The 22,128-nt window shown below is 39.3% G+C and overlaps 1 protein-coding gene across 1 annotated transcript in view; it reads left to right on the plus strand.

Annotated features, from left to right (window-relative positions):
* Positions 1 to 22,128, plus strand: part of LOC107556168 (nesprin-1-like) — a 137,051-nt gene that overhangs the window by 81,106 nt on the left and 33,817 nt on the right. The window contains exons 84-110 of the mRNA XM_016239217.1: positions 984 to 1,136; positions 1,623 to 1,805; positions 1,938 to 2,075; positions 2,178 to 2,363; positions 5,760 to 5,882; positions 6,167 to 6,349; positions 6,585 to 6,728; positions 8,330 to 8,533; positions 9,753 to 9,887; positions 11,410 to 11,532; positions 11,610 to 11,771; positions 12,059 to 12,259; positions 13,617 to 13,790; positions 15,528 to 15,719; positions 16,446 to 16,577; positions 16,737 to 16,837; positions 16,975 to 17,131; positions 17,544 to 17,663; positions 17,797 to 17,955; positions 18,047 to 18,256; positions 18,360 to 18,461; positions 18,551 to 18,670; positions 18,781 to 18,981; positions 20,742 to 20,915; positions 21,020 to 21,151; positions 21,640 to 21,836; positions 21,978 to 22,110. Of these exons, the coding sequence (XP_016094703.1) occupies positions 984 to 1,136; positions 1,623 to 1,805; positions 1,938 to 2,075; positions 2,178 to 2,363; positions 5,760 to 5,882; positions 6,167 to 6,349; positions 6,585 to 6,728; positions 8,330 to 8,533; positions 9,753 to 9,887; positions 11,410 to 11,532; positions 11,610 to 11,771; positions 12,059 to 12,259; positions 13,617 to 13,790; positions 15,528 to 15,719; positions 16,446 to 16,577; positions 16,737 to 16,837; positions 16,975 to 17,131; positions 17,544 to 17,663; positions 17,797 to 17,955; positions 18,047 to 18,256; positions 18,360 to 18,461; positions 18,551 to 18,670; positions 18,781 to 18,981; positions 20,742 to 20,915; positions 21,020 to 21,151; positions 21,640 to 21,836; positions 21,978 to 22,110 (4,239 nt within the window). The remainder of the gene's footprint in view (positions 1 to 983; positions 1,137 to 1,622; positions 1,806 to 1,937; positions 2,076 to 2,177; positions 2,364 to 5,759; positions 5,883 to 6,166; positions 6,350 to 6,584; positions 6,729 to 8,329; positions 8,534 to 9,752; positions 9,888 to 11,409; positions 11,533 to 11,609; positions 11,772 to 12,058; positions 12,260 to 13,616; positions 13,791 to 15,527; positions 15,720 to 16,445; positions 16,578 to 16,736; positions 16,838 to 16,974; positions 17,132 to 17,543; positions 17,664 to 17,796; positions 17,956 to 18,046; positions 18,257 to 18,359; positions 18,462 to 18,550; positions 18,671 to 18,780; positions 18,982 to 20,741; positions 20,916 to 21,019; positions 21,152 to 21,639; positions 21,837 to 21,977; positions 22,111 to 22,128) is intronic.

Raw genomic sequence — 22,128 nt, forward strand, 5'->3', positions numbered from 1 at the left:
CTGGGGATCCCCCCGGAAGTGGCGCTGCGCCCTGCCGATGCCAGAGAGAGCGCCAGTCCCTGCAGTTCTTTTTTGTAAGTTCAGTTCACTGGAGCCTCGCACTAAACGGTTCATTTGAATCAGTGAGTTGTCGACTCGAGAACAACTGCAATCGGTTCATTCTAATTCGTCAATGAATCGGTTGGTGCGATCTGCGAACCGATTTAAAAGGGTCATTGAAAAGAATCAGTTCGTTCATGAATCAGACACCGCGTCTGCGGCTCGGAGCACGTGATATTATAATGAGTAACGATATGTTTTATGAAATGTAGTGAAGTAAAAAGTACGATCTTATGCTTTGGAATGTAGTGAAGTAAAAGTAAAAGTTACTCAAAATAAAACGACTCCAGTAAAGTACAGATACTTGAAAAATGTACTTAAGTACAGTAACGAAGTAAAGCTGTAGACCACTGTAGACATGTAAAAATTTGATTTGTGTCAAAATGTAAGATCTGTGCAGTAGGCATTGCAATGTAAATGCAGCCAAAAAGACCGGTCTAATTTGGTTTAAAAGAAAAAAACAGAAAACCAGTAACTGGTATTGATTCTGACTACTGAAAATTTGTCTCTTTATCACTTGGGGAAGTCGTGGCCTAATGGTTAGAGAGTCGGACTCATAGCCCAAAGGTTGTGGGTTCGAGTCTCGTACCGGCAGGGATTGTAGGTGGGGGGAGTGAATGTACAGCGCTCTCTCCCACCTTCAATACCACGACTGAGGTGCCCTTGAGCAAGGCACCGAACCCCCAACTGCTCCCCGGGCGCCGCAGCATAAATGGCTGCCCACTGCTCCGGGGGTGTGTTCACGGTTTGTGTGTGTTCACTGCTGTGTGTGTGCACTTTGGATGGGTAAATGCAGAGCACTAATTCTGAGTATGGGTCACCATCCTTGGCCACATATCACTTCACTTGTCCCTTCACTTCCCTATTTATTTTTATGTGCTCAGGTGCATGCACGGGAAAGAGAGGTCCAACATAGCAGAGATATTAAAGAAGACTTTAACTCCAGACTTCAGGATATCTCACAGAAAGTCAAACTCATCTCTTTGAAACTCAAGCAGAAGGCTGTGGATGTTGAGGAGGCTAAAGAGGAGACAGAGGTATGAATATTGCACAGTCTTTGGAAGCTGTGGTACAGACTCTGCCCTGATTACTGACATGCACAGTGTAAATGATGACAGAAGTGTACTTTAGAATGACTTCTGTGCAACCTGATTTCTAAATATATCACGATGAGTGGAATTCATAACAAGGCAGTGTTATTTTAGTGTTATGTATGATTATAGTCTTTATTTATAGCTTGAGTAATTTTTTTTGTCATTCTTAATGTTTTTTATATATTTATATTTAGCTTTATTTTAGTTTGTCATTTTAGTACTTCAGCTTATTCAAATTAGTTGCCAAGGTAATTTTCATTTAAGTATTTTAAGTTTTTTCATCTAATATTTAAGTTATTTCAGCTTATTTCAATTGCCAAAAAATTACACTGCAACAAAGCAACTTGTACTTTTTTACAACACTTTCATCTTTGCATCTTGGCAACTTTAAACATATTTTTTTCTCTGTTTCTTTCTCTATTAATCCAGACTCTATTTGAGGAGCTAGATGAGTGTGGTCGTGCTCTGTCTGAGCTAGATGTGGCAGTCCAGGAGTTTGGTGAGCAAAATCCTCTCCTAGCCAAACAGCTTTGCTCTAGCCTGAGTAAACTGACTGAGCTTCATGCTCAGACCAGCAGACTGGCAGAGGGAAGGACCACATGCCTTCAGAAGGTCAGCATTTGGGAAAACCTGGTTAAAAGCAATGATTATTTTTGCAGTTCTGTTTGTTGAAACTTCATCTTCAAATTTGATTATTTTTTTATTAAAATGCATTCAACAAATTGACCTTTTTCTCTATTTTAGGCAGAAAAGAACTTTGAAGAATTTAATGAAATGCTGACGTTAACTCTCAACTGGACAGAAAAAGCAGAGACTGTGGTCTCAGCTAACATCATGTGGAGTTCAGCCTTTCAGATGCAAGAGCAAATCCAAAACCATCAGGTGGTGACATCTGCTTTAGCCAAATCAGATCACAGTTTCTCAGAATATTCAGTGGCTGTTGGGGTAGAAATGTAATGTTATTTTGTGATATATCTCAATCAGGCCTTATTGCAAGAGTGGCAAGATCTCCAAGGAGAGTTTGAGGGTCTGGTGGAGAGGGTGGGACTGCTGGGGGAGGTGGTCCAGACAGATGCTCTCCACCAGCAGGTGGCAGAACTGAGCAGACATGCTGAAGAGCTGCAGCAGAGAGCCAAAACAAGACTCCTGATGCTACAGGACGCAGCCAAGGTTATACATAGCAGCATGTCACACTACATAAATGTATTATAATGAAAAACTAAGAGTATTGCAGTGGGCCATGCATGTGCCCATGGTCTTTTTGGCTCTAGTTAATATTTTTCTGTGACGTGTCATTCTGAATAGAATTACGGTAAAGGGTCAGTGTCTCATTTTCAGTTTTGTAAACACCTTTATGAAGATTTTTCCATTTTATTATAATGTCATCTCGGCAAAAAAAAAAAAACTGCACTATCACTGCTCGAGTCTGGTCAAGCTTCAAGTCTGGTGTATATTTAGAAAGACATTGCCATCTAGTGGCCAGTTAGATTAGCAATGTAATTCTTCATCGTTCTGTAGCTTCTTTGCTGAACGAAATTTATGTTTGTTCATTAAATTGCTGTATGCTCACCACACTGCTTTAACTTAACATTGTTTTATAGTTTTATCTTAAACCATACAATCAGAAATGTGCATAAAATTTGTGCCCATGAATTAGTCCTCACTCCTCATAAAATGTCTGGCTTAATGCATGCCATAACTATATAACTGGCATCGTGCCATGAAGAAATTGGATTATGTGCTTCCATTTTTTATTAGAGAGCAGATTTATAACTTTTATAACTGTTTCAGCAAATGTTTAAATGAGACTCGCTTTTCGGTTTTTGTGTGTAATGGTATAGAGATTTTTCTAGATGACTTGTGTATTTGACTGATTATATGTCTCTGAAATTCTGCAGTCAAATATTTTTGTATAATCTGTTGTTATCTATATGTATTAGGGCGATATAGCTAAAAAAAAATTATCAATGATATAATGTTTCATATCGTTCGGTATCGATAATTATTGAAATTTTTTATAACCTTTTTTAAAACAAAGAGTAATAGAAAAAAACGTTTAAATTTAACCACTGTATTTTTAAATTAACCCAATTTATTGAGACAAACAACAAATATTTTTTGTTTTAACAGTCAAACACAAAATAAAATTTAAACAAATATCTCATTTCTAATGTTTTATATGCAGATTAAATAGGTCTGAAGGAAACTTTTGGCTTGTCTCCCGAGGCCACAGGAGGGCGCAATGAGCCAAATAATGCAGCACATTAAATTGCCAATGCAATATTATATAATAGATGCTCTTTTGAAAATTTTTGCAATTTAAAAATATAAAAAAAGGATTTTTTTACACGGCACCCCGGTTGGGAAACACTGGGCTAACAAAACATTAAAATGCAGCAACGTCACGTACATCATCATCACCGCATCTTGCGCTCCACTAATGGCGCTCCCTGACGCACATCTAACATTTGATTGTACTATTTTTGCATTCAAATGCAAATGTTTATTTTAAATTCGACTAATATTCTTTTTTTATTTATTCACAATCTCCTCATCACAGGCAGGCACAGCACTCAATTCAACACGTGTTTGTGTGTGCAGTCTGCGTCACTCATAGCACGTGCCTGTATCGTGCGCTATATCGAATATTTTTTCTATCGTTATCGAAGAGGGTGTACCGTCGATAAATATCGATACCGTTTTATCGCCCAGGCCTATATATAGTTAACTGTTGTCCCAGGAAACCAATTTCCTATATAGTTGTGCATGTCAGTTTATTTATTTATACATTTCTTTGGATTCCTCATCCTTGCTCTCCTTCTTTACTGCCCGACTTTGGAAAACCAGGACCACCAATATAGTGCACACCAGGGCCGTTTCTAGCCAATTTGACGCCCTAGGCGAATATTACATGACACGCTGATCCTTTAACAATGCATTGGCGCAAAAAACGCACACCTTTTTGACAAATCTGCCACAAATATTTGGACAAATGTGGCACAAAAGTGCCACAAATACTGCCTAAACAAAATACTGATTTTGTGCACTTTATTTACTGTACCAATGTTTTAAATTGTCCTTTTAACTTAGCTTTATTGCTTGGCAAAAAAAAGTGTTACCTTGACAGAGTGACTTGACTTGACTGACAGAGCCCACTGATCTAATGGCGTTGTTGAGCGCTCCAAATGCAAACTTTGCATGCAACAATCAAGCAGCAATTGACAGCACTCTGATCTAGTGGCATACAGGCATCGTCAGATTGACAGTACTCTAGCCCAATAATGTTGTGGGATCCAGTGGGGGCGGCAGTCATATTTCAGGGTGACCGTGCCACTCTTTATCACAACCCTGCTAAAAGTGTCAGTACGTGCGCTCATTGGCGCCCCTTTAGCTGGTGGCTAAAGTGGCTGGTGACCGCCTAGCTCGCCTATGCCTAGAAACGGCCCTGGTGCACACTGTGGAATTTTGCCAAATAATGCCTGTGCTCTGTATTTTATTCATTGTTCGCTGGAGAATTACATTGATTTGGTTTAAAGCACCACTTTATACAATTTTAGGCCCACTTGAACTGCTTGTATTTTGTGGGCTTAAGTCTTATCATTTAGCAGACATTCTCTGAAGTAAATCACTCTGAAATTAAAGGGCTTTAGTGTCTTGCTCAGGGGCACTGTGGTGATTTAGCAGGGCTGTGAACTCCTCTGGTTCTGAGTCCCCACATGATTTAACCTGCAGTCTGACTGTTGAATTAGTGGTGCTGTGGACTGAAATGGGTTTTTCAATACCCGAAGCAAGTCAAAAGTTTTTGAACAGTAAGATTTTTAATGTTTTTTTTTTAAAGAATTCTCTTCTGCTCACCAAGCCTGCATTTATTTGATCCAAAATACTAATGTTTTTTGAGCAGCAAATCAGAACATTAGAATGATTTCTGGAGGATCATGTAACACTGAAGACTGGAGTAATGATGCTAAAAAAATCAGCTTTGAAATCACAGGAATAAATAACATTTTAAAACGTATTCAAATAGAAAGCAGTTCTTTTTAATAGTAAAAATATTTCACAATATTACTGCTTTTGCTGTATTTTGGATCAAATAAATACAGGCTTGGTGAGCAGAAGAGAATTCTTTAAAAAACAATAAAAATCTTACTGTTCAAACATTTTTGACTGATAGTGTATATCCAAATGGCACAAGGGGGAGCTAGTGTTTCTGTTAATCAACCAGGTGCTTTTATTCTGCCAAATGCTGATATATCAATCCCCTGTGTATCATAGCATCACTCTTACAGGCTCCTTTATCAATCTTCTTTCTTCTTCTTTTTTCCTCAATTGTACAATTTTTCAGTGTTAAAATGCTAATAGTGGGACTATTGAACAGCAACCTGAAAGTGTTTTGAATCCTTTTAAAAATTATTATTATTTTTGCAATTGAGTTTGATGCTGCTTGAAATTACACACCATGAAACATACCCAATGGAATATTTAATAAAATATAAAAATATTTGTCTCTGTAAAGCCAAATTGACATGAGCTGAACACAATGATCTTACTGTGTGTTTCTCTGTTTAGGACCTGGGGAGACTGGAGAGTGATGTGAAGAGCCTCCATCAGTCCATAGAGAGAGTACAGGAGACTCTGGCCTCCCCTGATCTGGCACGTCTCAGTCTCAGAGAACAGCTGACTCAAAAACAGGTACACCGCTCACTCTTAATAACTTCTACTAACACATTTTTTCATTCCTCTGATTTATATCATTTATCGTATACTGTCAGATACAAATGCAGTCATTATATTGACATTGACTGCTTACAATGTATATTGTTTTAAGAATGTTTCAATATTTTTCAAGACCGAAATACTGATTAGTAATAAAAATAATAATAAAAAAACGATTTTTCTGTGTACTGACAAGAAAATCACATGTGCTGATTTTATCACTGGTACCATCAAACTAATGTTGAATATTTGCTGCTTAGCTCCTGTTGTCAGAGATGGAGGGTCTCAAGCAGCAGGTGCAGGCTATGCAGATGTGTCAGAGTGCCCTCCGGTTGCCAGAGGACGTAATTGCAGCATTACCGCTATGTGTTACTGCACAAAGTCTGCAGCAAGAGAGCAGCCAACTCCAACACAATACCATTCAACAGTGCAATATATTACAGGTATCTGCACACAGATTACAACGTATTCTTAGGTAAAGGTATTTATATTGATTTTTCAGTTCAGGCTTTCATTTAAACTTTTATGCTGATATGAGCTAACCTTTAAGCTACTAACATTATAAATGGAAAAAATGTCCCCTTCAGTGTATATGCATAGTTTCGTATAGCAGGGTCATGGGGCTGGGCACTTGGGGTTTTAATGGCTCATTTAGCATCTCTCTTCTCATTCCCCCAGGAGGCCTTGGTGCAGTATGAGCAATACGAACAGGAAGTCAAGAACCTACAGAGACTTATTGAAGAAGCACACCGTGTTATTCAGGACGGCCCTGTTGCTACAGGAAACATACAGGAGCTTCAGACACAGATACAACATCATGAGGTGAGGAAGGACATCCTTCTTTCATACTTTTATATTTTCACAAATATAGATGCTTAAGGAGTAATTTGTATGTTTTAAACACTGTTTCTTTAAGTAAGCAGTGGTATCTGTTATGATCATTCTTGCTTGGTGCATCAGTCAGTCTCAATTCATTGCAGGTGTGTTGTCTAAGCTATCACTCACCATATTGCTTTGCTAGTCGACCTTCATTCGGTTGGAATGAGTCAGGCCATAAATTCCTAGCCTTTTCTCAATGGGTGTAAAAGCAGTTCTTTGATCTTTGACTTCAATCTGTTTTGTCCTGAGTGGCATCAAATTCTTTCTTTCTCTCACGCCCTTTTGCTCTGTTTCTTTACATTTGCACACACAAACACATTCACACACATAAAGGCAAGTAGGGCTGCACAATTCACCAAAATGGTTTATCGTTTGAATGAAGGGATTAAAACAGCCATAAGTATCAATATTAACATTTTAGTAATAGTATAGTAATATTAATATATAATCACACATTATTTGATGCACAATTCACCAAAATGGTTTATCGTTTGAATGAAGGGATTAAAACAGCCATAAGTATCAATATTAACATTTTATAGTAATATTAATATATAATCACACATTATTTGGCCAATAGTGCAGCCCTACAAACAAGCACAGTAAACGTGGAGTTTTTTAAATGTCGCATTTTAAATCACAATCACAATTTGTTTCAGAAAAATTGCAAATAGATTTTTTAGGGCTGCCCAAATCGAGCAGCCCTAAAGCCACCAAGAGCCAGTTTTAAACACACCAAATAAAAACAAACCTAAACCTGTACTGAATCTCACATCCTTGTGTTTTATTAGTAGTTGAGTTAGTTCAGTTGGGGTGGCAGCTGTGGCTTTATCACCCAGGGTTATTTTCCTCTGCAGAGCAGAGTGCTGCAACTGCAGCTTTCTTCCACATGACCTCATTACCAGAGACTGGCCTGTCTGTGTGTGTTTGTGAAAGAATGACAGTTAAAGTGAGAGAAAGCCGGGAGGGGGACTCCACGGGCCGTACAAAATCTTTAATGTGAGCCCCGTTCCTCCCCTCAGTCTCACGCTCGTGCCCAGTTCTTTTATTTGTTAGGAAAACAGCTTCGGGATTGGTGGAAGGAGAGGAAGTGAAGGGAAGGGAAGGAAAGAAAAGAAGTAAACAAGAAGGGGGAATAGCCCCTCTTACTGAGCTCATTTCCTGTTCCCGAGGTCTTTGTGTTTGTATGAGTGTGAGTTGGCCAGTTTGGGGGAGGGAGTGTTCTTCCTCTCTCTTCTCTCCTCCCACTCTATCCAGTTGGCCGAGCTCTGTGCCAATCACGTTCGCCGTTGCCTGAAGGCTTGGCTTGTCATCCTTCTCCCACGGTGCTGTGATTGGCTACAAGCTCAAAATGCCTCTGACTGAGCGATTGCTCGCCTGTACCGTTTTTTCTACTGCAAACAGACAGAGAGGGGGAATTTCTCAGCTCAGCTCGCCGGTGCCGCTCTCTGCATTAACCCCCTTTTCACACCTCATCTATGGGACTTAATCCAGGACGTATATGGACCTTGGTGGAATAATAATGTAATGTGTCATTGTGACAGGAACTGGCCCTGAAGATAAAAGGATACCAGGAGCAGATCTCGGCCTTGAACTCCAAGTGTAAGATGTTGACTGTGAAAGCCAAACATGCTACCATGCTTCTGACAGTCAGCGAGGTTGATGGATTCTCCGATGGGTTGGAGGAGCTGGAGGATGAGGAGGAAGAGATGCCTGAACACCCACCAGCACACCCCTCTGTTGTCATGGTGAGTGATTTACACTTACACATGTTAGGGCTGGGCGGGGTGTGCTGGGTGCTCTTTTTCCTTTCACTGTCAGACGAGCATCCCATGGGTCTCTTATTTCTCCCACAGGGTTGTATGTGCCTCTACATTGTACATCTCTGCTGTTGTTTGTTGCCGAAAGAGGAAACAGAATGAGGGTGTTAGATGGCCTTGACTTTGTCAACATTAGTTGTCTTTAGTTGGGCCGTACGGTTTCACTATATTGCATCAGTCATGATCAGGGCTGGATTCCACATTAACCGCCAACAATTCAGCTCCAGCTGTGTCGCTCAGTCCTTACTGACTTACAGAAAAAGGGGTGTAGCTTTGCAGTAGTTTATCAGTCATTGTATCTAGATCTAAATTTAGCCTAATGGTGGAGCGCTCCAATGGTTTGGTTCAGATTACTTTAGTTTATGCAGGCTAGCACAATTCATTATTGTATGCCATCTTATTGTATTTTTACAGTGAGTCTGTGCATATCCTCTGACCAATTTCCTGACCCGGTTCATTCCTTTATCATGACGAGAGGTCTGGGAAGGGCTTAGTCATGGCTACTCATAACAAATGTAGTCTGTCTGTAATTCTTGGGTGCTGCTTTGCAGGGTCTTATTCAGCTTTTCTGCTTGATCAGGACTTCCTGTCAGAATCAAATGGAAATATACGCTAATGCAAGTTTGGGGTCAAGAAATGAAATCTTTTAATGTGCATTCAACTGATCAAAAGTGACAGTAAAGACATTTTTAATGTTACAAAAGATTTCTATTTCAAATAAATGCTGTTCTTTTGAACTTTATATTCATCAAAGAATCCTGAAAAATGTGTCACGGTTTCCACAAAAATACTAAGCATTTGTTATTAAGCATTTCTTATTATTTGTTTTTTATGTTTTTTTTTATTTTTACTTTGATAAGACATTTTTCTTGAACACAGTTCAGTATATTACAATAATTTCTGAAGGATCATGTGACAGTGTAGACTGGAGTAATGACTGCTGAAAATTCAGCTTTGCCATCACAGGAACTTTTAAAAACATTTTTAAAAATTATAACCAGCACCAAACTTGAATGGTAGTGTACTTTTTCCAGCACCCTAATATTCTTCCTCTGGTTTTCTTCTTCTTTTTGATGCTTTACTCCTGTTTCACTCTTTATGTATCTTTCTCTTTCTTCCTCTGCCTCTTTGACTCTTTAATGGTCAGATGACGGCAGGCCGTTGCCATACTCTCCTCTCTCCGGTCACAGAGGAGTCTGGTGAGGAGGGCACCAACAGCGAGGTCTCCTCTCCACCCGCCTGCAGATCGCCCTCACCCGGGCCTAACGCTGAAACCTCTCAGGTACCCCGTGGCTCTATCCCATACCTTGCTAGCCCCTGCCAACCTTATCACATTTAATCAACTTATCCCTGATCAGCCACTAACCTAATTTAACTCAGTTTAAACTTAACCAATCATTTTCATACAGTAGGCACTGCTCTGTTCTTGATTTGGATACAAATGTTAGTCTGAGGGTTTCCACGATCATGGAAAACCTGGAAATATCTGAAAAAAAATGATTCCCTGGAAATGTAGAGGTGTTGTTTGTATTTTTTATTTTAACATACTTTCTTCTATCTCATCTTAATATGCAGATACAATTCTAAGTAAGGTTGATTTCCTTGAAAAGTGTAAACACTGTGACTCTTCAATGCTTTCAGAACATTTCTCTGTTTGTTTGAGCTTTTCAACCAGCCTGATACAGCAGAACTGAATTAAGAAATAACTTAGCCCCCCCTGCAATAATCTGAAGGATTTTAACTATTCGATGTGGACCATTACCGGTGTATTTAGAACATTTACTGCTAAAATCAAACGCTTTGTCTGGCACTATTCAGTGTTTTCAACCACATACAATTTATTCAGACATTTAAATTAATTACTACCAAAAAAGACATTTGTTAAATACACACTGATGTTTGTGAGTTTGTTAAATACACTGGTGTCTAAGGAAAGCGGCAATAATCCTTTCAATTAAAATCTGACAACGTGTCTTATTCATATAGGTACCCGTTGTGTAGTTAACTATAAAGTTAACTTTTGGAGAAATGGGTGAATTTACGTGATGTTAAACCAAAGATCCAAAACACCCCCCCTCCTCGGCCCCCCCTGTGGGGCCTCTTTTTAGAATCATACAAGCCCACCAGGTTGTATGTCCTGGCACCGTGACTGATTCTGACGTGACTTTTTTTTTCATATGTACATGTAATGAGCTGTAGTTGACACAGATTTGAACATGGCCTAAGGGAGTGACAAATATGTTTTGGTTAGCACAGATTCTTTATGTGTTTAAGCATCTGGAAAAACCCATGGTTAACCATTTGGTGTAATCATGTTACTGGGTATGATGAGTGCAACATCTGAAAAATTCAGGCAGAAACCCACATAAGTATCACTACTGTTTTATTGTATTTTAAGAGGACCAGCACAATTTAGTTTATTATTTATGCATGCATGCACACACTCTCGTGATGTAACGTCTTTCGTAGGGTTCAGGGCAAGCTCCTTTAAGCAGAGCTCCACTCCAAGAGCTGTATGACCCCTCCATGGAGTCAGCCGCCTCAGCTAACCTGGACGACCTACAGCGACAAATATGTTTTGGTTAGCACAGATTCTTTATGTGTTTAAGCATCTGGAAAAACCCATGGTTAACCATTTGGTGTAATCATGTTACTGGGTATGATGAGTGCAACATCTGAAAAATTCAGGCAGAAACCCACATAAGTATCACTACTGTTTTATTGTATTTTAAGAGGACCAGCACAATTTAGTTTATTATTTATGCATGCATGCACACACTCTCGTGATGTAACGTCTTTCGTAGGGTTCAGGGCGAGCTCCTTTAAGCAGAGCTCCACTCCAAGAGCTGTATGACCCCTCCATGGAGTCAGCCGCCTCAGCTAACCTGGACGACCTACAGCACTCATGGGAGACTTTGAAGAATGTGGTACATATCCATAGATGCTTCTCACATTACAAAATCCAAAGTACGTCTTCTGTTGGTTAATATACATTTATTTACAGATCAGTGAGAAGCAGAAGAGCCTATATGAAGCTCTGGAGAGGCAGCAGCACTATCAGGAGACCCTGCAATCTGTCTCCACAAAGATGGAGTCCATTGAGACCGCACTAAACAAAGGCTTGGAGCCAAGCAAGAGTCCAGAGAGCCAGATGGCCGCCCACCAGGTGAGAGAGACAGAGGATCAGATGAAGCAAGATGACCGCATTAAAGCTAGATCACATAAAAACTCAAGCCTACAGCCGGACTAGTGATACGAACCAGAGGACAGGGTTACCCTCTAGATTTCCAACTTCTCCTGTGTCTAAAACTAATCTCTTACCTAGAAGTATCTTCATTTCCGTGGCATTTAGCCTTTTAATGTAGCTTTACTGTTTACAACTAGAGCAAATCAACTTACTAATGAAGCCAGAATTGAATTAAAGCAGTTTCCTGATTGGTGGTTGTTCTTCAGGCTCTGATGGATGAGATCCTAATGCTCCAGGATGAGATCAGTGCACTGCAGACCTGCTTCTCCCAAGAGCTACAGTTGGATGAGGACAGTTTGGAGGCAGATGCCGGAGACCAGCTGGCCCTGCAGTCAACCCTCACTGTGCTAGGAGAGCGCATGGCCACCATCCACATGAAGGCCTCCGGAAAGCGCCAACTTCTGGAGGTGAGCAGGAAAAATAGCATGCAGAGAAATGGATATGGCTGATAAATAGTAGCAAAAAAAATTTGGCATGTTATTTAGATTATTTTACGTAATGTAGTTTGAGTCATTGAATCATTGAATCATTCTTCCCTCTCATGGACTCTATTCAAAATTTTGTCTGATGTACATCAGTTTTCTGTTAATACCCTCACCAGTCACCTTACCAGAGAACAGCATTCCAGAGTATAATTGAAATATGCTATCTCCACTGTGCTGAGACAAGAGAGCATCCACAAAAGTAAAATTGGACAGAGAATCAGTAGGGCCTAGACAAAGACTGATGCATGAGAGTGGGAGGTGCACAGACCAGTGTTCCACTGATGGTCGAAGACAGCTTATTGAGGAAGTGCAGCAGTTTATCTAGTTGTGAGCATACTGGTCACTGATGGGGGGGACAGAGGCAGAGTATGGAGCTACTCCCTTTAAATATCAAGGCACGCCACCTCCCAACCGTTCAGGGAGCTGTTCTCCCTGATTGATCATGAATTGCACATACTATGTCATTGTGTTGGGGGTTTCAAACCTCAGTGAGGTTTTCTTGTGGACAGCTCAGAATCTGAACCCTTCGGAGCAAAGCCTGTTGCCAAAATAATGTTCAGGACCTTTACAATAATCTTAACATAATAATAAATAATAAATAAATAATAACAGAGTAGTCCTGACTGAAATGTAGTTTGAGTGACAAATGGAGCTCAAGTGTAGTTCAGGCAGACTACAGCGTGACAGCCAGCATCAGCTGATGCTCAGCTAATTGAAACTCCTCCTACTACAATTAAATAAGAGATATAAGTTCATCCGTACTCACACTTGCCTTAGGCTGTCGACAGACATGCGCTTACCCTTCTCCATCCCCAACTCCTCCTTATACAGGCACATGATCACTTAGCATCTTGTCCACGGAAATCATCTATTAGCTAATCGTTGTTTAATCTTGTCCAGTCTCATTTACAGACCTGTATCACTTTTGCATGGAATTTTATATCTGTTGCATATAAATAATTATGGTAATTGCATTAGGCTTTGGGGGGTTTCAAACCTCAGTGAGGTTTGCTTGTGGGCAGCTCAGAATCTGAACCCTTCAGAGCAAAACCTGCTGCCAAAATAATGTTCAGGACCTCTACAATAATCTTAATCAAACAGAGTGGTCCTGACTGAACTGTTGTTTAGCAGATGCTGTTCGTTTCAAATTGTCATGTGTGGCCTAGTAATTATTTTAATCTTTTGGTTTAACTATCAGGACATCTCTCTACTTAAAACCACTAATTGCAGATTATAAACCAAATGACAGACAAGCCTAAACTAATAGTCTGTCCTGCAGGAGCGATTAAGCGAGCAGTTAGAAGAACAGAGGCAGGAACAAGCGCTACAGCGTTACCATAGTGAGGCAGAGGAGCTTGACAACTGGCTGCTCAGCACACGTGCCACACTGAGCTCCACTCTCCAGCCACACCCACAGGACATGGACATGGAGGAACAGCTGACTGACTGCCAGGTAAAAGCCTAGGGCTGGGAAATGTAAGAAAATATTCATGCCACAATATTCTTGAAAATATTGGTCCATAACATGTATCAACATATTTTTATGGGAAGCTGATTAAAAAACTACTGAAGTTATTGTTTTTCAGACAGTGTTCAATGGTGGACATGTCACACTTTTTGAAAAGAACGACTTAACAATCATGTTCATTGCAAAGAAACAACTTTATCAATAAACAAATAATTAATAAAATACTGATGTATTTGGTTAATCTGCACTGTGGTGATTTTTAAATGCTAAATGCTTTTAAATGATTTATAAATGTTAATTTTATTTTAGATGACCGTTTTCATAGTTTCTGAGCACTTGTATAGTTTTTGAAAAGCCAGTCCTTTATTGTAGATGATAAAGTATTTAAAACCATGATTGATTTTCAGTGGCATATAAACAGTCAATTCATCGGATTCTGCTAGCTGATAATGTCTGGAGTCACTAGAGTGGGCCGCAAGTAAATCTGATTAGCTGTGTGTTTTGTCCCGTTCTGTTGGTCATTAGGATTAGGGGCTTCTTCTTCCCTGCAGTCATGGCACGTCCCACAGTGCATGTCTGCAATTCTTCAAGGAGACACACGAATACACACATGTGTGTCTTTTGTGTTTTGATTAAAGGGCTGTAGGTATCAAGTTAACCTTTAACCTGAAAGTTAGATTCTTTGTGTGAAGTCAGGGTGGCCCTGACCTTTAGCTTACTGCTGGTAATGTTTGCTCATTCCTCATTGAATGCCACTGGCTCTCTCCACTATTAACCAGCATTCAGTTCCAGCTACCCTGCAGGTCCACCACAAAATTTAAAAAAATGTATTGATTATTTTCTTTCTTAGAAGTATGCTAACTTCTCTGGACTAGTGTGCATGTAGTATGGTAAAGATCTAGATGTCTAAAGACTAGGTTAAGCAGCTTAAGAAGATTATCAGTCACACGTCTCCTGTTTACGGTTTTTTTTTTAAAAACATTCTGAACGTTCTGTTTTTACATGTGTGGTATCAAGTTAACCTTTAACCTGAAAGTTAGATTCTTTGTGTGAAGTCAGGGTGGCCCTGACCTTTAGCTTACTGCTGGTAATGTTTGCTCATTCCTCATTGAATGCCACTGGCTCTCTCCACTATTAACCAGCATTCAGTTCCAGCTACCCTGCAGGTCCACCACAAAATTTTAAAAAATGTATTGATTATTTTCTTTCTTAGAAGTATGCTAACTTCTCTGGACTAGTGTGCATGTAGTATGGTAAAGATCTAGATGTCTAAAGACTAGGTTAAGCAGCTTAAGAAGATTATCAGTCACACGTCTCCTGTTTACGTTTTTTTTTTTCAAACACATTCTGAACATTCTGTTTTTACATGTGTCTGAATATCCGAAAGCAAACAAATCCATTTAGTTACAGTGAACTTCGTTTTTTTTATCTTTACAACTTTATCTTTATGGTAAACCCATCTAAAAGATTTATTGTATTTAAGTTTTGTTAAGAGTTTTGTTCCTTAAGATGAGAAGAAAAGAGAATTTTTCTGAAATCAAACAACTTGAAAAGAATAGGTTAACCAAACCCAAATCCTGATTATGTTCATTTAATGTAATTAAAATGTATTTAAAAGATTTTAATTTGTTGTTAATAGCACCTAAAATATGGTTCACACTGCTCAATCATTTCTAAATGATCAAAACAATTTAGTCTTCTGATCTTATGTTCCTGGTCTAGAACATGTTATTGGAGATCGAGCAGAAGGTGCTGTGTCTGTCTGAGCTGTCAGTGCACAGTGAGAGTTTGCTGATGGAGGGAAAGGCCGGCACACGGGGTGATGCTGAGCAGCTCTCCCTCAAACTGCACAGCCTCAAATCCAGCCTGCTGGAGCTACAGCGCATTCTCCATGACAAACAGACCCACATCCAGGTGAGGGATACTGATTCAACTTCTCAAAGAAACGTACAGTGACATAAGTCTCACAGAGGAGCTATAATTTAGTACAATGACAGAAAATGCCAAAGATCTGAATACTTAGTATAAAAACAATTGGAGGTTACAGACGACAGTCAGTACATTTGCACACACACCACTAAAAACACAAAAAAACACATCCTCGCCTCAATGGTTGCTTTGTGGACAGCAGGACAGAAGAATGCCAAGCGCTGTTTATTGTTGTGAAGGATGTTCCATTGCTCTCCAGCAACATCCATCTGAAACAAAGACCTTTTAGAAATTGTGGGGGAAGTCTGGAATTTTCGCCAAACTCTTTTAAATGAGACATGTTTGTGACATGTAAAATCACAATGCTGATTTGGGTCCATCTCCTATTATCAGTCATGATTTACCTTTAACCTCTAATTACTGAAAATATGTTTTGTGTGTGTGTGAGTTTGTGTATGTTTCCAAGAAATTCTATGTATCTAGGTTCATTGTGAGGACACCTATAAAATAATTTCACCAAACATAAAGTTTTACCTAATATATATTTTTTTGTTAAAAAAATTATAAGCAAACCTTTATAAGTGATAGATTTTATAATAAAAAAATATATAAATTTTACTTACGTTTATCATTTAAAATTTTCAAAAATCATTACCACAACAACTTTGTTAAACATTAATATCTTTAACTTTCTATCTCTTTATTTATTAGGGCTCACTTCAGGAGCAGGAGGACATTGAATCAGACTCGTCTCTCTCTCAGAGCCCCAATATGATGGATTGGCTCAGTCAGGCGCGATCCACACGCAACCAACAGCATCAAGACACAGTGCAAAGACAGAGGGTAGAAAATCAAACTACTATTGAGCAATAACATGATATTAATCAGCTTAACTAGAATAATATATGCTGACACTGACACCATCTTTAGATAAAAATATTCTGTTATTCTATGAGATAGAAACTACTTGTTTTTTTTTCAACATCATTACATATAATGCAGGAATTAGAGGAGCAGCTTGGTGAACAGAAGAAGTTACTGCAATCTGTAGCATCTAGAGGAGAGGAAATGATCTCACAGAGAACAACACCTATTGGAGAGAGGTAGGTACTGCTCACTTGTACATCCTCTATATGTTTGCATGTAGAGAATGTACAAGCACACTGTTTGTCATTTATGAAAGACAAGGACAAGTGTGTACAGCACAGACACAAAAGTAGCTTCTTTCTTCATTATGTAGGTCTCCTGCAGAACTTTCTGAAGGGGATGTTGGTCAGTGGCCTGAGAACATGAGCACAAATGATCAGATGAGAGTCAGATGGGAGAACCTGAGCAAAGACCTTAACAACAAACTGCAGCTGTCACTAAACACAATGGAGCAGACGCCATGTAACACGGTACATAATGAACTACAACACTATTCCCTAACTTTGTTTTTGATGTTAGAGGTTTGCGAATGGACTGTTATATCTGATCCATCCCTCCCCTAATAGAGGGCTGCAGGGATGGCATATTTTTGTAGGCAAACCCTGAAGTTAGCATCACCCTGGTTCCCTTGACAAAAACCCAAAAGGATTTTTCCATTGGCTTTTGGATAATAGTATAATAGAAAATAAGTTCTGTGACCAACAAAAGTTGATGATTCTTACACGTTTTGTTCATTATTAGAAAAATGTAGCAAAATGTAGGCTATAATCGTCACCACAATTAAGCTTCCAACATCTTTCTTTATTTAAAAAACCTTATCTCTCAAAGTTTGAGCTAGAATAGTTTGCAAGAGCACAATTATAATGATTACATGTCTCTTAGCTATACCAGCCAGTATCCAGCCCCTGTGGAGTTTTCAGAGAAGAGCAACTGAGTCAGGATATCCTGTCACCCCGAAGTCTGTTTGAAGGCTTTAGCCAAGATTTAGAGGACTTGCCTCAGGTACTGCCATTGAATATTTTTATTTACATATTCTTTAAGAACAGGATGTTAAACTGCACAGGCATTGTGTATTACTATAAATAGTATCAAGGATTTATTTGCAGATAGTCATTTATTTATGTCCTCCCCACAGACAAGTGGCGCTGACAGTAAGCGTGCTCATGCTCTGAAGAGAGCTCTCTATGAGGCAGTTTCATCAGCTTCCTCCTGGCTGGACAATGCTGAAAATGAGCTTGTATCTGGCCCAATATTACTATCTAATGACTCAGAGGCTCACCTGGGCCACCTAGAGGTCAGACATAGTCATTTTACCAGAGTCTTAAAATATTTTTTATAAGAAACATTGACGCTCTTTGACACTATCTCTGCTTTCATCTCTTCAGAGTTTGAGTAAGGAGGCAAAGAATGTCAACGAGGAGGTGTGTAACTGTCGGGATGTGCTCAGAGGAATAGAGCAGCTATGGGATGGAGAAAGTGTTTTGGTTGAGGAAGTGTTAGATGGTTTGGAGGGGAGACTGAAGCTGCTGGACACAGTGCTGGAACAGAGATGTGACTCCATGAAGGACAAGCTGCAGGAACTCTCTGTTTTCCAGGTACAGTATATGTTGCTTGTATCTGTTTTTTTAGTCAATATATTGTTTTTTTTCTCTCTCGCTCTTTCTCTCACATATGCATTTTCCTCTGTCTAACCCTCAGACTGAGTTTAGACTGTTGCTTACTGCAGTCAGTGACTCAAAGTACCAGCTTTTGCAGAAAATGAATGCAGTTATGGATCGACCTGCTTCTAAACAGGTGGAGGTCAGACACACATTCAAAATGACATAGAAATAATTGCATGACCTCAAGCAAAAAAATCAAAGGATTAATAAAAATGTCAATGTAAACAGATTCTAGCAGAAGCAGAGGACAGTTTGAGGGAATTTGAACAGAAAGTTTCTGAGGTGAGGAGCAGAGGAGAGACACTGCAGCCCAACCAGCTCTGCACTCAAGAACTGCTGAAACTACAGGTACACACATCTGTCTCTCCCCTGCTGTGTGCTTTAATAACAGCAATTAAAGTGACTGATTTCATGTCTTCCATTTGACTTCCCACTTGACCTTGTGTTTTGCTGTGCAGGATGCTTATGAAGAGCTGGTGGAGATGGTGGGCTCCAAGCGGAGTGAGCTGAACCAGAGTTTGGTTCTGAAGGCTCAGTATGAGAGAGCTTTACAAGACCTGGTAGATCTTCTGGACACCGCTCAGGACAAAATGGCTGCTGATCAGAAGATGAAAGTGGGATCAGTGATTGAGGTTCAGATCCTCCTTGATAAACACAAGGTACAGCAGAATTTTTGTTATTGTGGTCTGCTTAATAAATATGTCTGGACATTTGTGGGGAAATATCTACTGACAATAACTATACGTCAATCTTTTATCAATATGTCCAATCTTATCAACACTGTTCAAAATTCAGAATCTTAAGATTTCTGATTATACCTGTTTATTAGGCAAAATAGACTAGATTTACACTACCATTCAAAGGTTTGGGGTCAGTAAGTTTTTTTTTTTAAAGAAATCAATACTTTTATTCAGCATGACTATTGCAAAAATGACAGTAAAGACATGTTACAGTGGATTTCTATTTAAAATAAATGCTGTACTTTTGAAATTCCTATTCATCAAAGAATACTAAAATACAAATGTTTCATGTTTTTTACAAAAAATGTTAAGCAGCACAACTGTTTTCACATCGATAATAATAAGAATGTTTCTTGAGCATCAAATCAGCATATTAGAAGGATTTCTAAAGGATAATGTGACACTGAAGACTGGAGTTAAATATTAGATATTAAAAGAGTTATTTAAAGGTGACATATCATGAAAATCTGTCTTTTCTGGTTTTAAGTGCTATAATCAGGTCCCCGGTGCATCTACCAACCAAGTAAACGTGTAAAAGATTAACCCAGTAACTTTGTTTTGGTAAGCCTTTTTCTGCAAGCGTCTGAGAAAACGAGCGCGTCTGATTTCGTTCCCTTGGTGAAGTGGCAAAGGGATCTCATTATAATATTACCGCCCCTTAATCTGTAAAAGTTTACACCCACGACGCCATTATTGTGTTTTCGCAAGCGACAACGGTGTACCAGTTCTAATGCCATGGCGAAAGTTTGAGCAAAGCATGCTAACTGTTCTGTCATTGGCTGCACAGACGAGCACAGAACAATATTTAGAGACCCAGCCTCAGAAGAGACAAGAGAGCAGTGGATTTATTGATTTATTTAATGTATATTGCTGCTGCCACACAGATCTAAAATAAACATGCAATTTATTTCCCAGCTGTTTACCTACACAGACATAACCGACTATTTTTGTAACTCGGATGTTTTTAATGTAAACTTGTGTGTGAATGAGAACTTAATTTAGTACTCACATGCTGTGACAGCCGCTTTCTGTCCGTGTGCTTCGGATGTGTGCACTCAGAAAACCGTATATCAGAAGTTTAAACTCATATGGTTTAAAACGCATGATTTCAGTGCGATAAACATGATAATCAAAACCAAAACAGATGTTTTTTTAGCAGGTACCAGCTGTAATGGCGCAGCTCTATTCTGGAAAAGGGGGCGGGGAGCAGCAGCTCATTTGCATTTAAAGAGACAGTCCCCCAAAAACAGCGTGTTTCTGCTTCCACTCAAAATAGGCATTTTCAAAATGATATAATAAATGATCTGTGGAGTATTTTGATTTGAAACTTCACAGACACATTCTGGGGACACCAGAGACTTATATTACATAATGTAAAAAGGGGCATAATATGTCTCCTTTAAATGGTAAAATTCTTTCAAAATGTTACTAGTTTTACTGTATTTTTGATCAAATAAATGGAGCCTTGGTGAGCATAAGATACTTTTAAAAAAACATTAGAAAATATTACTGACCCCAAACCTTTGAATGGTAGTTTACACATATAAAATATATAGTCTTTCTTTTCAAGGAAAACAGAAAAAAAAATATTGATGACTCTGGTCTCATGCAGTCAAATACTCTTTAAGTTTCCATTTTGATGAGTATGGACTCATGTTGTCTATCTTCTCTTCCTGCAGGAGTTTTTCCAGGGGCTAGAGACGCATGTTGTCCTTACACAGGCCTTCTTCGGGCAGGTCAGTGGGTTGGTGGTGCAGCGGGAGGTCCAGAGCTTGGAAGAGACTGTGGCTCAGGCCCAGGCTGTACTTAAACAGGCTCACAAACGAGGAGTGGAGCTGGAGGGCATCCTGGAGGTGTGTGTGGATTTGTGTTTCTTTATTTGCATACAAGATGCATATTATAAACACTGATGAGTGCAGTGCATATGAAGTGAATAACTTGTGCTTTGTGGCATCAGTGGTGGAGCAGGTTGGTGGGTGACTATCAGGACCTGTACAGACAGCTGGAGGCAGTGGAAAGCAGCATCCCCAGTGTAGGCCTGGTAGAAGAGACGGAAGACAGATTGAGTGATAGAATTACTCTGTATCAGGTACAGCTCCATCACACACAGATCACTAGATACGGTTACACCATAAAATTCATACAACATAATTTTACATTACAAACATTACATACTATTTCTGTGTTGCATGGTTTGTGCTTTAGAAATCGAATTGAGAATGCCTATTAAATTACTCAATTCAGGAATTTGAAGTTAATATGAATTAGCAAACAGGATGCATAATTGTAATGTGAATTTAAATTTAAAGAAGTAAAATGAAACTTAATTTTAGCTTGATGTGTTGTTACATTATTGTTTGGGTTGGTAAGGTTTTTAAAACAAGTCTGGGACTCTGAAACATTATGTCTCTAGTTTACTATCACTTGATAGTATTGATCAATTGAATGTGTATTTGCTGAAAACAAGTATTGATTTCTTTAAAAAAAAATGTCTTACTGACCACAAACTTTGGAATGGTAGTAGACATTGGGAATGCTAGAAAATCAACAATCTACATCTACACTGTCTCTCTGTAGCAACTGAAGGCCAGTCTCTCTGAGCGGCAGCAGCAGTTGTATAAGTTGTTGGAGGATGGAAAGAGGCTGCTTTTACATGTATCCTGCTCAGAGCTGGAGACTCAGCTTACTCAGCTGGGGGAGCACTGGCTCAGCACCACCACCAAGATCAATAAAGAGCTACACCGTCTGGATTCCACCCTCAAACACTGGATCGGGTCTGTGATCTGTTCACTTTCTCTGTGTGATTCTGTCTACTTCCTTAAAGAAATGAACTTACAAGAAACACTTGTGTGTGGTTGTGTCCATGTATGCAAATTTTTATTGACATCACATGGTCTCTTCATATTTTATTGTAGGTATCAGAGCGAGTCAGCTGAGCTTAGTCAATGGCTGAGTTCGGCTCTAGACCGCCTGGAGTTCTGGAACACTCAATCTGTTACGGTACCTCAAGAGCTAGAGACCGTCAGAGACCACCTTCATGCCTTCCTGGTAAGAACGGCCATTAAA

The sequence above is a fragment of the Sinocyclocheilus grahami genome, unplaced genomic scaffold (genome assembly GCF_001515645.1).
Source record: "Sinocyclocheilus grahami isolate Dianchi unplaced genomic scaffold, SAMN03320097.WGS_v1.1 scaffold556.1, whole genome shotgun sequence".
NCBI classification, from domain to species: Eukaryota; Metazoa; Chordata; class Actinopteri; order Cypriniformes; family Cyprinidae; genus Sinocyclocheilus; species Sinocyclocheilus grahami.